This window comes from Bos grunniens, chromosome X (assembly GCF_055505025.1).
Source record: "Bos grunniens cultivar Pamir isolate PY7600 chromosome X, Bosgru_T2T1.0, whole genome shotgun sequence".
Classification (NCBI taxonomy): Eukaryota; Metazoa; Chordata; class Mammalia; order Artiodactyla; family Bovidae; genus Bos; species Bos grunniens.
In genome coordinates this window covers 132,334,817-132,348,143 of record NC_141194.1, presented here as the reverse complement: position 1 = coordinate 132,348,143, position 13,327 = coordinate 132,334,817, and the positions used below count along the sequence as shown (strand labels likewise).

At 35.3% G+C, this 13,327-nt stretch overlaps 1 protein-coding gene across 12 annotated transcripts in view; it reads right to left on the bottom strand.

The window, feature by feature from the left end:
* ZNF280C (zinc finger protein 280C) overlaps positions 1 to 13,327 on the bottom strand; it is a 66,088-nt gene that overhangs the window by 27,116 nt on the left and 25,645 nt on the right. For 6 of the 12 annotated variants that reach the window (XM_086387175.1, XM_086387173.1, XM_086387174.1 and 3 more), the window contains 4 exons: positions 11,012 to 11,126; positions 7,064 to 7,225; positions 6,811 to 6,920; positions 5,116 to 5,333 (listed from right to left, as the gene is read on the bottom strand). In XM_086387175.1, the coding sequence (XP_086243301.1) occupies positions 5,116 to 5,333; positions 6,811 to 6,920; positions 7,064 to 7,225; positions 11,012 to 11,126 (605 nt within the window). The remainder of the gene's footprint in view (positions 1 to 5,115; positions 5,334 to 6,810; positions 6,921 to 7,063; positions 7,226 to 11,011; positions 11,127 to 13,327) is intronic. The other 6 variants (XM_086387179.1, XM_086387181.1, XM_086387184.1 and 3 more) reach the window with 1 other exon arrangement.

Below are 13,327 nucleotides of genomic sequence, written 5' to 3'. Positions count from 1 at the left end.
ACACCAGTGCTTTAACAGCCATCCTGTCGTTTATACTGGTAAACTGCAGGGACTCACTCATATTCATCACGAGTTAGTAATAACTTGCACTTGTTTCTGGTGGGCCACTAAGTTGGGGAGGGACAGAGCTCTCAGGTGGTACCCTGATTATCCTTCCAGCCTCGTAGTAAGACCTTCCTTTGGAAGATGTCAGAGGGCTCTGGGGACTCACTTCGAGTCTTCTCAAAAGCGTGCACTTCAAATAATCACTTTCATTAAGTGCATCAGTAAACAGTTTGCATCTTTTGTTTTAAAATAACCCCCTGAAACTCCAATACTTTGGCCATCTCATGCAAAGAGTTGACTCATTGGAAAAGACCCTGATGCTGGGAAGGATTGCGGGCAGGAGGAGAAGGGGACAACAGAGAATGAGATGGCTGGATGGCATCACCGACTCGACGGACATGAGTTTGAGTGAACTCCGGGAGTTGGTGATGGACAGGGAGACCTGGTGTGCTGCGATTCATGGGGTCGCCAAGAGTCGGACACAACTGAGTGACTGAACTGAACTGAACCACTAATTAGCTTCACCATTATTTCAGATTTAAATTTTTTTTGTAAAGAAAAACAGGCCTCTTTTCTGTACATGAAATACTATCTACATTTTAAAATAAATACTTAAAAGATGGAAACTTTACCACCAAAAGCAGCTACAAAATCATGAGATGGCCTCAGCAATATACAATAGCTTTCAGATGCTTAGAAGACAAATTATTAGTATTTTTATTTGTGTCTTGGTTTCTAAATGCATGTTAATAGCAATTTTAACACCTATAATTACAAGAATCTTTTTATTTAATGACACATTTACTGTTAGAACAAATGGTTCTTTCTAACTTGCAGATTGTTCCCTCTGTAGCACCTACTGTGCATTTTTCAGTTCTACATTCTGCTCTGTCAGATTCCCTAAAAGGTTTCTTATGACAACTATGACCTTCAATGGCACAGAGTACAATATAAACAGGCCTATCTATTTCAAAGGGCTTACTGAAATGTTTTGTTGAATTTCAAAGTAAAGTTATTTAATCAAAATTACAATCTTTAGTCTGGGTCAAATATTAACAGCTAGTCACCGAGTCCCCAAAGGAAATAATCATGAAATGAAGTAATGATGTCTGTAACCTAGACAATAATCATTATGGAGGTTTTAACATTTATCTCTTCACATCTATAAAACATCACTTCTGTTTAGAGTTGCTCATGGTTTGCTTTGAAGTATCGTTTAGTCCTCCTTTCATTTTAACATCATCTCTATTTAAATATTTTTTAAAAATCCTAGTCTTGCCTAAGAATTTACATTTAAAGATCATTAGCCATTAACTTTTCAGCTCATAACTTCAGTAAAATTTATTCGTATAAATAATGTTGGGAAGTCTCTGATGGTCCAGTGGTTAGGACTCTGACTTTCACTGCAGGGGGGCACAGGTTCAATACTTGGTCAGGGAATTAAGATCTTGTTTCACAGCACACCCAGAAAAATAAATTCTGTTAATCAGTTAGCTATCCCTTAGTTATTACCCTGCCCTTATCAGCAGCTCACACTTCTTAAACCAGCAGGTGGAGATATGAAAAAAAGAAAACCCCTCAGGAGTCTATTCTCAGAATAAAATAGCTCTAACTGGTTTTGGTGACACTCATTGTAGGAAAAAATATCCTACCATTTTTCGACAGGGCTGAGAAAATCTTGAGCTGTTAGCATCTACCATCTTTTAAAACCATCAATTTGCCATCCTAGTTTTTATCATTAAGGTAAATAATGTTACTTAATACATATAGCATCTTTGGTTATCCAGTGTTTACTGGTTCAGTTTCATTTACTAAAAGTATGTCCAAAATGCCACAACATTCCTAGGTTTTACAAAATATGCTTGGTTTAAAATTTCCAGATATTCTGATTATCTAGAAATCTGTAGTCAGTCTTTTGAAATGAAAATAAAAAAACAAAGCAAACTTCGTGTTAATATTAAATGGGCTAATCTCATTAAAGAAAAGCCAAAAAGCTAACGATGGAAGAACTTCTAATATCAGATACATAATATTTCAGCTTTGCAGGTGGCGCTAGTGATAAAGAATCCACCTGCAGAGCAGGAGGTGCAAGAGACACAGGTTCGATCCCTGGGTTGGAAAGATCCCCTGGAGAAGGAAATGGCAATCTGCTCCAGTATTCTTGCCTGGGAAATCCCATGGACAGAAGAAACTGGCAGGATCCAGGCCATGGGGCTGCAAAGAGCCAGACATGACTGAGTATACACATACACATAACAAGGAACTTAACTAGTGAACCACTTTTCTATGCATTTTGCCAAATCTACTAACATTATTTTCTAATGTATTTTACTATAAGAGTGATAATATGGAAGGAGGTCAGAAAGTTCTATCATAATATTGTTTCAGTGTTATATCTCAAACCACAACTTCTCTTCTATTAAAGCTACTGGGACCCTCAACAACTGACAGCTGGTACGGCTTGATAAAAGGAGGTAAAGAAGTATGAAAACACATATGAATAATATATGTCAAAGGTCTCTCAAAACTATAAAGTGCTATCATAAATGTTGCATTCACAATTGTTTTAGGCTTATATCCTGAAAGATGATGCTGTGAAAGTGCTGCACTCAATATGCCAGCAAATTTGGAAAACTCAGCAGTGGCCACAGGACTGGAAAAGGTCAGTTTTCATTCCAATCCCAAAGAAAGGCAATGCCAAAGAATGCTCAAACTACCACACAATTGCACTCATCTCACACACTAGTAATGCTCAAAATTCTCCAAGCCAGGCTTCAGCAATACGTGAACCGTGAACTTCCTGATGTTCAAGCTGGCTTTAGAAAAGGGAGAGGAAAAAAAAAAAAAAAGAAAAGGCAGAGGAACCAGAGATCAAATTGCCAACATCCGCTGGATCATGGAAAAAACAAGAGGGTTTCAGAAAAACATCTATTTCTGCTTTACTGACTATGCCAAAGCCTTTGACTGTGTGGATCACAATAAACTGTGGACAATTCTTCAAGAGATGGGAATACCAGACCAGCTGACCTGCCTCTTGAGAAATCTGTATGCAGGTCAGGCAGCAAGTTAGAACTGGACATGGAACAACAGACTGGTTCCAAATAGGAAAAGGAGTACATCAAGGCTGTATATTGTCACCCTGCTTATTTAACTTATATGCAGAGTACACCATGAGAAACGCTGGACTGGAAGAAGCACGAGCTGGAATCAAGATTGCCGGGAGAAATATCAATAACCTCAGATATGCAGATGACACCACCCTTATGGCAGAAAGTGAAGAGGAACTCAAAAGCCTCTTGATGAAAGTGAAAGTGGAGAGTGAAAAAGTTGGCTTAAAGCTCAACATTCAGAAAATGAAGATCATGGCATCCGGTCCCATCACTTCATGGGGAATAGATGGGGAAACAGTGGAAACAGTGGCAGACTTTATTTTTCTGGGCTCCAAAATCACTGCAGATGGTGACTGCAGCCATGAAATTAAAAGATGCTTACTCCTTGGAAGGAAAGTTATGACCAACCTAGATAGCACATTCAAAAGCAGAGACATTACTTTGCCAACAAAGGTCTGTCTAGTCAAGGCTATGGTTTTTCCTGTGGTCATGTATGCATATGAAAGTTGGACTGTGAAGAAGGCTGAGCACCGAGGAATTGATGCTTTTGAACTGTGGTGTTGGAGAAGACTCTTGAGAGTCCCTTGGACTGCAAGGAGATCCAACCAGTCCATTCTGAAGGAGATCAGCCCTGGGATTTCTTTGGAGGCAATGATGCTAAAGCTGAAACTCCAGTACTTTGGCCACCTCATGTGAAGAGTTGACTCATTGGAAAAGACTCTGATGCTGGGAGGGATTGGGGGCAGGAGGAGAAGGGGACGACAGAGGATGAGATGGCTGGATGGCATCACTGACTCGATGGACATGAGTCTGAGTGAACTCTGGGAGTTGGTGATGGACAGGGAGGCCTGGCGTGCTGTGATTCATGGGGTTGGAAGAGTCGGGACACAACTTAGCAACTGAACTGAACAGTGTATTCCAGTGTTTTTATAAGTACTTCATTTTGGACCCAAGAATTCAGCAGAAAATAAATGCTAGGCTTAGAAATTACCTACTTATAGAATACTTAGGGATGCTAGTTATAAATTATGGTTTTCAAGGGTAAATATTTTTAAAAGTTTATATGCGTGTGTTTCACAATAGAGGTACAGACATACGTATACATATATGCATCTCACCTAAGGGAAGTGCCTTGATGTCTGCAATTCACTCTGAAAATTATAAAAAATCAGATGGGTCTATGGATAAATAGATATGTAGCAATGTACATATAGTAAAATGTTAATGGTAGAATTGAGTTGGTAAATATACAGGTATGTTCACTAAAATTTTTTCCATTTTGCTATCTGAATTTTTTTATAATATTGGAAAAATGTCAGGATATATAGCCAATTAAAAAATGCTAATCAATAAGCCTTGTTACTATCTCACTTAGGATAACAGATATGTAATATGCCATATAACTCAAAGACTGTTAAGTACAAGTTTCTAAAATTTAAAGCAAACATGTATAATTTCAGAATTCCATCCAGAGTTAAATCTCTACTTTTAAAATGTGTTAAATTATAAAATCAAAGCAGACATGCTGCTTAGAACTAGTACTTCTTTAAAGAAGATTTAAAAAAATCACTGTTTCTCAAGGCAAATGTACTGAAAATTATAAATATGAATTGTAAAATTAGAATATTAAATAAGACAGACATGGAGAGGTCAAGTTGGATAAAGTAGTTCTTCCTTTGATAGGAAAAGTAAGACCAGAAGCAGTTAAAAAATAAATAGAATTTCCCCTAGCTTAAAATAAATTTTGTCCTTTCTTAAGGTATCTGAAAGAAATACAACTAAATGGATCCAAGTGTCAAACTCCTAAACATGGAAGAAACGATGAGCTTTTCAACATGAAAATCTCCCTTTATTCTTAGTAAAAAGTTAAAATTGCTTTCCTAAGATGGCACAGAAAAGGAAATACAATATTTACATCTGTAGCACTCAATTTTCAAACTGAAATAGAATATTTACATACCTAATATTATTTTTAAGAACTTTCAAGCAACTGAAGCATTTAAAGGTTGTGTAAGTCTTTTCGTCATCATCAAAATTTCCTTCATGTCTTCCATAGTAAAAGTCACTAACTAACATAATCAATTTTCCTGTCTCTGCACCAGTCGTATTTTGTTCAATGTTTGAAAGCTCTACTTTAATCATTTCCATAAATACATCTACCATGTCTGGGCAACAAACCTGAAAGAGAAAAAAAAAAGCCTTTTATATTTCTTTTAAAAGTGAGATACAGGCTTGCTCATGTGGAAATACAGTCTCCCATAGTTTTAATCATAAACAAACAAACAATAAATAAAAGCTGCAAGTTAGAGAATGTTTGCCACTTTCCCTAGGTGCAGAAGTATATATAATATGCTAGGATTTCTGTATAATAACAAATGAAAAATAAGAACATTCATGTGTGCCTGTATATGCAGAGAAAATCAAAGAAGATACAAAACAAGTTAATATTTCCTTTGTGAGTTGTACTGGGAACTAGGCATACAGGAGTCATGGGTGATGTTTTTCACTGTATTCCCTCTTATGCTTTTTGAATCATGTGACCATATTACTCCCAAATTAAATAAAGATAAAAAACTTCTTTTCTTTTCTCTCTCCATTTATTATGAAAAACATAAAAACACCAAGTGTCTCCACACAATATTGCATAAATAGAAAATCTGAAAACATTGTAGAAGTTACTTCTTTACTTAAAAAACCAAAGCCCAAAGTCCAGTTAACAGAAGTCATATTCAGGGAGTTAGAAGAGTGGTAGAAACCAAATACAGTTCTGCCCAAGAATAAAGAGACTGTATTTGGAATTCTAGGATGTTTCTTTTCTACATTTTTTTGGCAAAATGTTGAATTTGAATGAAAAAAAAGCCAATCTTTGAAATAGTGAGCAACAACTTTTCCTACATAGCTTCCTTTGCCTTACTTTCTTCTCGATTTTCTTTCCTGCATTATTTTCTACACTGCCATTTTTCTTCCTTCCTTTCCCGCTTCCTGCCATTTATACTGGGCATACAAAAAGAATACAGACTATCTTTGCACAGATGTGTAGAATGGTGCAGCATCTACTAAAATATTTAAATATTTTCATTAGCACTTTGAAAATTACCTAAAACTTAATTTCAAGAGCTTCTTACACCAATATAAAGCTAGAATTAATTTATAACACTACACAAACTGTAATCTGTGAGTTAAAGCTATCATTTCATATGAAATGCTCCACCATAAGGAGTTTATGGCTGAGTGCTCAAAGTCATACATATATCACCGTGGACAGAAAATAATGTAAAAAAAAAAAAAAGAATTAAATTACATGGAAGATTGAGCATCAATAAAAAGACTTGTTTTATAAGAGTTTGAAGAATGGCACGATCTAATCAATAAAATATTCTGATTAATATATTTCATTAAAAATTAAACTATAGTATGTAGTATACATAAATCTAATTTTTAAAATTTATTTGGAAGGATTTTTAAATCTCTTATAAAGGTATCATTATGAATATCAATTTTTACTTAAGTTATATGAAAATACCAGTGAGAAGGTTTCTTATCTAAATATCTGGACAAATTAGCATTTACTATACATCAATTCTTAATATTTTAATACTAAAATTTTCAGACATTTGTTAATATTTTTAAAAATAAAATTTCAAAAATGTTTTACCTTCATGTGGTATTTCAAAGGATCCAAAAGATTGAACTGAACATTGCACTTCGGACAAGCTCTTACAAAAAATGTTCCAGTTCTAGTGGCAGTTGATAAGGTATGTGTACCTAAAATAAAGGAGTTTTATGACTCAAATTCTTCTTTTTTAACCTTAAATCCAACCAATAACAGCAGTTTTAAAATTTATCATCATTTCTGAAATTTATGTATAAATAATACAGCTTCTTTTTTATGCTCGATTCATATTTACCTTTTGACCACATGAGATAAGAAGATGTTGCTGAAGAACAATTAGTTAAAGACAGTGAAGCACAAGGATTTATTTCAGAAACACTTTCGCTGGTCTTTGGATTAACAGTGATTATTTTAATAATGTCAGAATGTTTTATTTTAGGCAGAGTTTCATCTAGACCTATAATGATTAAAATAGTGGGAAAGATATTTGAAATTGGTTTAGAATACTGCTTACAACTACTACTAAAATGGCCTTACACTTAAAATTAAGTAAGAATACTTTGGAAATAAAGGTAATATAATTGAACTACGATATCATACAACTGAAAATAAAGAATGATCAAAATTTGTATGATCAATAGGTAGAAACTGCACAACAGCCATTATGGATTACACAGTTTGAACAATTCATGAGATAAACTTTTTATGCAAAAGAATTCTAAAAATGCTTTCAAATAAACTTATACTCTAATCTAAAAACATACAGAAACTCCTTAAGATACTTAGAAAAAGTCCCAAGATATCTAATGGAAAACGGAGTTGATTCTTTTCCCACTTAACAACCTGATGGGTAGTTTACACTATCTATATAATTCCTATGGGCAAAGTAGAACCAACTAATCTCAAGTATTTTGAATGTCGATACCTCAGTTATTCATATGACAAGGTTTGGAGTTAGTATGATAGCTTTCAAACTATGTTTCTCTGAGCCTAATGGTTCCATTTTAGGGAATAGAGTGGGCACAGATAGAGACATTGTCCTCGTATTTTTTTAAATTAGATTTTTACACAAAAATTTTGTTTGAATAGAGATTTCATTGCTAAGAATAGCTTTGAGTTTGAAAACCATAACCTTAAAGGTTAAAGAATTATGTGATTGAGGGTATTTGTAAAAGTGGGGCTATTTAGACTGTAACCAGATCCAGAAAAAGTCCCTTTTGAAAATACCACATAATTGGGCTTCCCAGGTGGAGCAGTAGTAAAGAATTCGCCTGCCAATGCAGGAGACACAGGTTCGATCCTTGGGTGGGGAAGATCTCCTGGGGTAGACAGTGCCAACTCACTCCAGTATTCTTGCCTGGAAAATTCCATGGACAGAGGAGCTGGGTGGGCTACAGTCCATGGGGTCACAAAGAGTCCAACATGACGGAGCATACACAAACGTACTTTGTGATAAAGATTCTAAACCTGCATTTAACTTAATGCTTCCAACTCTATACTAATAACAGAAACAGAATAGATAATATGCAAGGAAAAGAGTATTGCATTAGTGGGTTCCTCTGTCAAAGCTACATTTCATTCTTTGAGATAACACAGAAATGATTCTTCCCCATCTTCAAACACATGATTACTGACGGTTTTATTGCAGGTACTTAGAACTAATTTCTGTGTAATCACACTAGCATTCTTCTCAGATGCTCAGGTTAACTGAACAACCAACGGGCGCTGCTATTTGAACTAGGCAACTGTTATCCAACAGGCTGTTTTATATATAATAATTTTTACAGCATGCATAAACCACCAAGTTAAACAAGATCGCTCTGAGCTCAAGCTTTAAATTCTGATTCAGCTTACTTATCTCTGTTGGCTTTGGCTTGTGCTATTCACTATCTTCAACAGAACCAATAAAAAATACTGCTCTCCTCCTTCAAAATCAAGTTCAAATCCAGCCCTCTCCAAGAACGTATGGTCGTCCTAGACAGGGGTCCATTAAGCATGATTCTGAACACATAGTACACATTATCATAATTATCATTCCAAGGCAGGAGACAGATGGGCTCCAGGCTAGGCATTTATAGCTGGTCCCCTGTTCACACTTCCTGGGGTGAGAAGATAATGAGCTCCAGGCCGGACATTCATTACTAGCCCTTGTTTACATTTCCTGAAGCAAGAGACAAACAGGCTCTGGGACCACATATTTATAACTGGACTTCTATCTATACTTTGAATTCTAAACCATGATGTAAAAACCAGCAACAAGAAGAGGGTAAATAACCAGACACTGGCAGGGACAGAGTGGAACTAAACCCCATTAAGAGATCAGGAGGTCATATATTTCCCATCCTCCGGGCAAGGGAGACATCTCACATGTACAGAAAGGCTCCTTGGGGGTCAAAAAGGAGAGGGCACCACCCCACAGTATGTGATGCTAAGGGCATCTGGGCCAGAAACCATCTTGGGAAAAAGTTGCTAATGTACGTTGAGAGGGCCCTAGGGGGTCAAGTGTGGAAAAAGAAACCAGATAACTGGCTAAAGGTAAACAAAGACCCAGAAGAACTGACCTATATAAATGACTTAACCTCCTCTTTACTGCGGTCCTCCTCCTTAGGGGGACACACTCATACTCTTTCTCTCTGGGTGTGCATCTCTGCCTTGCTTCCATCTCAACTAAACAAACTGTTTATCTATGTGCTCTCTGACTTATTTATGTACTGTCTCTAGTAATAAACTTTGTACCTGCATATTTTTGCCTCTGTCATAATTGCATTTTTCATTGTGGGACAAAGATCCAAGGAAAAATAGCTTCTAGCCTCTAGCCCTTGCTGGTCTGGTGGCTAGGATTCCTGGCTTTCAACCCAGGCTACCCAGGTTCAATTACTGGGCAGGGAATCCCAATCTCACTTCATGCCAACACTCACTGCTGCCTCACTGACATCAATTCTAACAATGTTTACTGTCTTTTAAAGCTTTAATACATTTCTCACTTTTCACTTATCTGAGCCTCAAAAAAGCCCCGAGATAAGTCGAGCAAGAATCAAAATTATATAGCTAAATGGTTGATTTCAGGTCTGGAGAATGAATGCATTATGTGAGAAAATAAAAATATCTATTTTAATAATATGAGAGAATTGAGGTGTAAAGAGATTAGTTAGGTTACTTAATAAAGGCTACAAAAATACAGAGGCTCAAGCCTCTATCTTTCTAATCAACTATAACCCATTTACCACCTGGGCTAAGTTTCACTCTTGCAGTATGGTAACAGAGAGAGAGAGTAGAGGCTTTAAGAATTCAGAATTTTTTTTCTATGATTAAAGACTATGGTGCTTCATAAAACCAAATTCAGACATCTATTTCATCTCCTTATTTATTTTGGTCCTTGGCTATTTTACTAACTAGGTAAGTGATGCCTACATAAGTGACTATCAAACCAAGTATTGTCAAGGGAAAATATTTTTGGCACACATATTACTATAAATTCTATTTTGATTTGGCAAATATATACTAATTTGTTTATAAACAATTTAAACAGTCACAAAAATTTCTGTGTACCTTTCTCCACTTAGTGATATACGTCTAATTTGCTAACATAACTGCTTTGATAACAGGGAATTTTTTGACTAGGTAAAACTCCTTCATGGCATACTATTTCAGGTTAATGAAGAACTTTGTTATCGTATAAATCGAAGAACTGTAATTCTTCTTTAATTGAAATCAACTATAACCATGTGCTTTTTCTCACACTAATGGTCTTCCAAGTAATATATTTGCCAAAGTGCTCAAAGAATATATGTTAGCCGACTTAATAAAAAGAAAGAAAATATTCTATCATTAAATATGATTTTATAGAAAATCACTCAAGAAAGGCATTCAGGAACAGTTAAGAGTCCCTTCTGCATGCATATGTGCTCAGACTGTTTGTGACCCTATGGACTGCAGCCCATCAGGCTCCTCTGTCTATGGGATTCTCCAGGGAAGAATACTGGAGTGGGTTGCCATTTCCTCCTCCAAGGGATCTTCCTGACCCAGGAAGAGAACCCCGTGTCTCTGAACCCGTGTCTCTTGTGTCTCCTGCATTGAAGGAAGATTCTTTACCCACTGAGCCACCTGGGAAGCCCCAGATTCCATTTTACAATATGTGAAAAATGTAACATGAAGATATAGGCTTCAAAATAGAAACTCACTGTGTAGGTATATTCATCAAGTATCTTTTTTACTATGTTTACAAAAAGTGCCAAAACCAAACCTTCTATATAAATTGTTGATCCATCTTGGGACAGTGGTACTGTATTCTGGCTCCAGGAGAATGGTAAGTCTGAAGACTCATCTAACCCAACTTGTGATGAATTCTTTGCAAAATCCTGCAATAAGTTATAAAGGTAAATTTAACTGTACATCAATACCGTAAATATACACTTAATGATTCAATTACTAATAAGTTATAAAATAAAAATAATTATTACTTGCTGTCACAGCCAGCATCTACTGAGTAAAGAGTACAAGAGAACTCTCTGGATTATATTTGTAATTTTTCTAGAAGTTAAGTTAGTTTTAGATAAACCATTAAAATGAAAAATAATATTACCAACAAAGTAAAGGTTATATATTGGTACAACTTTTCTGCAAGAAAATTTTGGCAGTTATCTACTGAGGGCTTTATAAGAGTTTATATCCTTTGAGCCAATCATTCTAAGTATTTCACTTCCAAGTATTTATACATGCTAAGAAAATGAAAATATTTAGTGGAGAATCATTTATAATTGTAAAAATTGAAAACCTTTATGTCCAACAATGGTGGAATGGTTACATAAATAAACTATCATGCAATATTATGATTTTTAGAAATAGCCAATGACAAAAAGAAATGTTTCCAATATAAAGTTTGGTGAAAAAAAAAGGTACAGATACCTGTATTTAAAATATAGTCCTGATTAACAGACTCTATATATCATACTAACCATCCATAGAAAACAAAATTTTCTTATTTCTTCTGAACCTCCTCCTCCGAACACGAAACCCCATACATATTACACCTTTATCGTGGGAATATAAGGATCTTGCTTGCATGTTTTGTGCTAACAAGTTGAGAGACAAATCAGGTATTAAGAATTTTACTTTGCTACTAAGTTTTCTGTTGACAAAGACTAACTATTAAGAAGTTATGGAGACATATCGAAGTTACATAAACCATTCCATTCCTAGAATTTGAGGCATAACACGCAGATTTCTGCATTTCAGCCTTAAAACCTATTATAGAAAATCAGTAATAGCCATATCACTTAATTGTAACCAAGCACAATCTTACTCCAAGGTATTTTCTCTAAATATTTGGAGAAATACGGAAAATATTCACCAGCAACTCCACAAATAGTTCTTTAATATTTCTTCCAAAGTTCATACTTTAAGTCCTTTCCTAGGTGATAATTCTGGTCAATTAAGCACCACCATTTCAGAGAGCAGATACATTCTTAAACCAACAAATAACTTGTTAAAATAATTCTCAGATTGGGATTTTTTTAACATCTCATAAAGCAGTTCAGAAAGATACCAAATACATCAGTAAGTACAAAACGTGATGGACTGGGATTCAGAAGACCTGTCCATTTATTTGACTGTGGAACCTTTGGCAAGTCACTTTTGAGATTCAAATTATTCTTCTGCAACTGAAATAAAAGTCACCAATTACTGTTAACTTAAAATATACTTGCCTCTTTCACAGTACAGACTGTCCCAGACCTACAATGGTTCAACCTACGATTTTCCGCATTGTGATGCTGTGACAGTGACAAGCATTCAGCAGAAACCGTACTTCAAATTTTGATCTTTTCTCAGGCTAGTGAGATGTGGTTTAATACTGGGCAGTGACAGCAAGCCACAGCTCCCAGTCAGCCACGTAATCATGAGGGCAAACAACCAATATACTTAAAACCATTTTGTTTTTCACTTTCAGTACAGTACTCAAAAAATTACATCAGATATTTAATACATTATTGCAACAGACTTTGTGTCAGATGATTTTGCCAAGCTGTAGGCAAATGTAAGTGTTCTGAGAAAATTTAACATAGGCTAGGCTTGGTAAGGTTAAGTGTATTAAATGCATTTTCAACTTGTGATGGGTTTATTAGGATGTAACCCCATCATAAGTCAAGGAAGATCTATACAAGTATTCTATTAAGCAGCTGTCATAGCAGTACTAATGAAGACCTAAAATGACCTCCTATATTTATATAAATATTTACATTTATTTATACAAATAAATAGGCAAATTAAAGTTAAGTATGGTTAAGTAAGGTTCCCAATACAACCCAGCTTGTTATTGATGAAGCTGGATTATAGAACCCAAGTTAGCCTTACTACAAAGTCTGTGCCTTTAACAATATCACATTTACTTTCTTTCTTACTTTTTTAATATAGGTAAATATAAAATACTTTTTATTATTTAAAAATTCTTTAAATAATTGGCTTCTGAAAGCAAAAATAATAACAATATATTGAACAGTTTATACTATATCACACTTTTTTTCACACTTACTTTAAAAGGAATAATAGTCTCCCCGCCTGT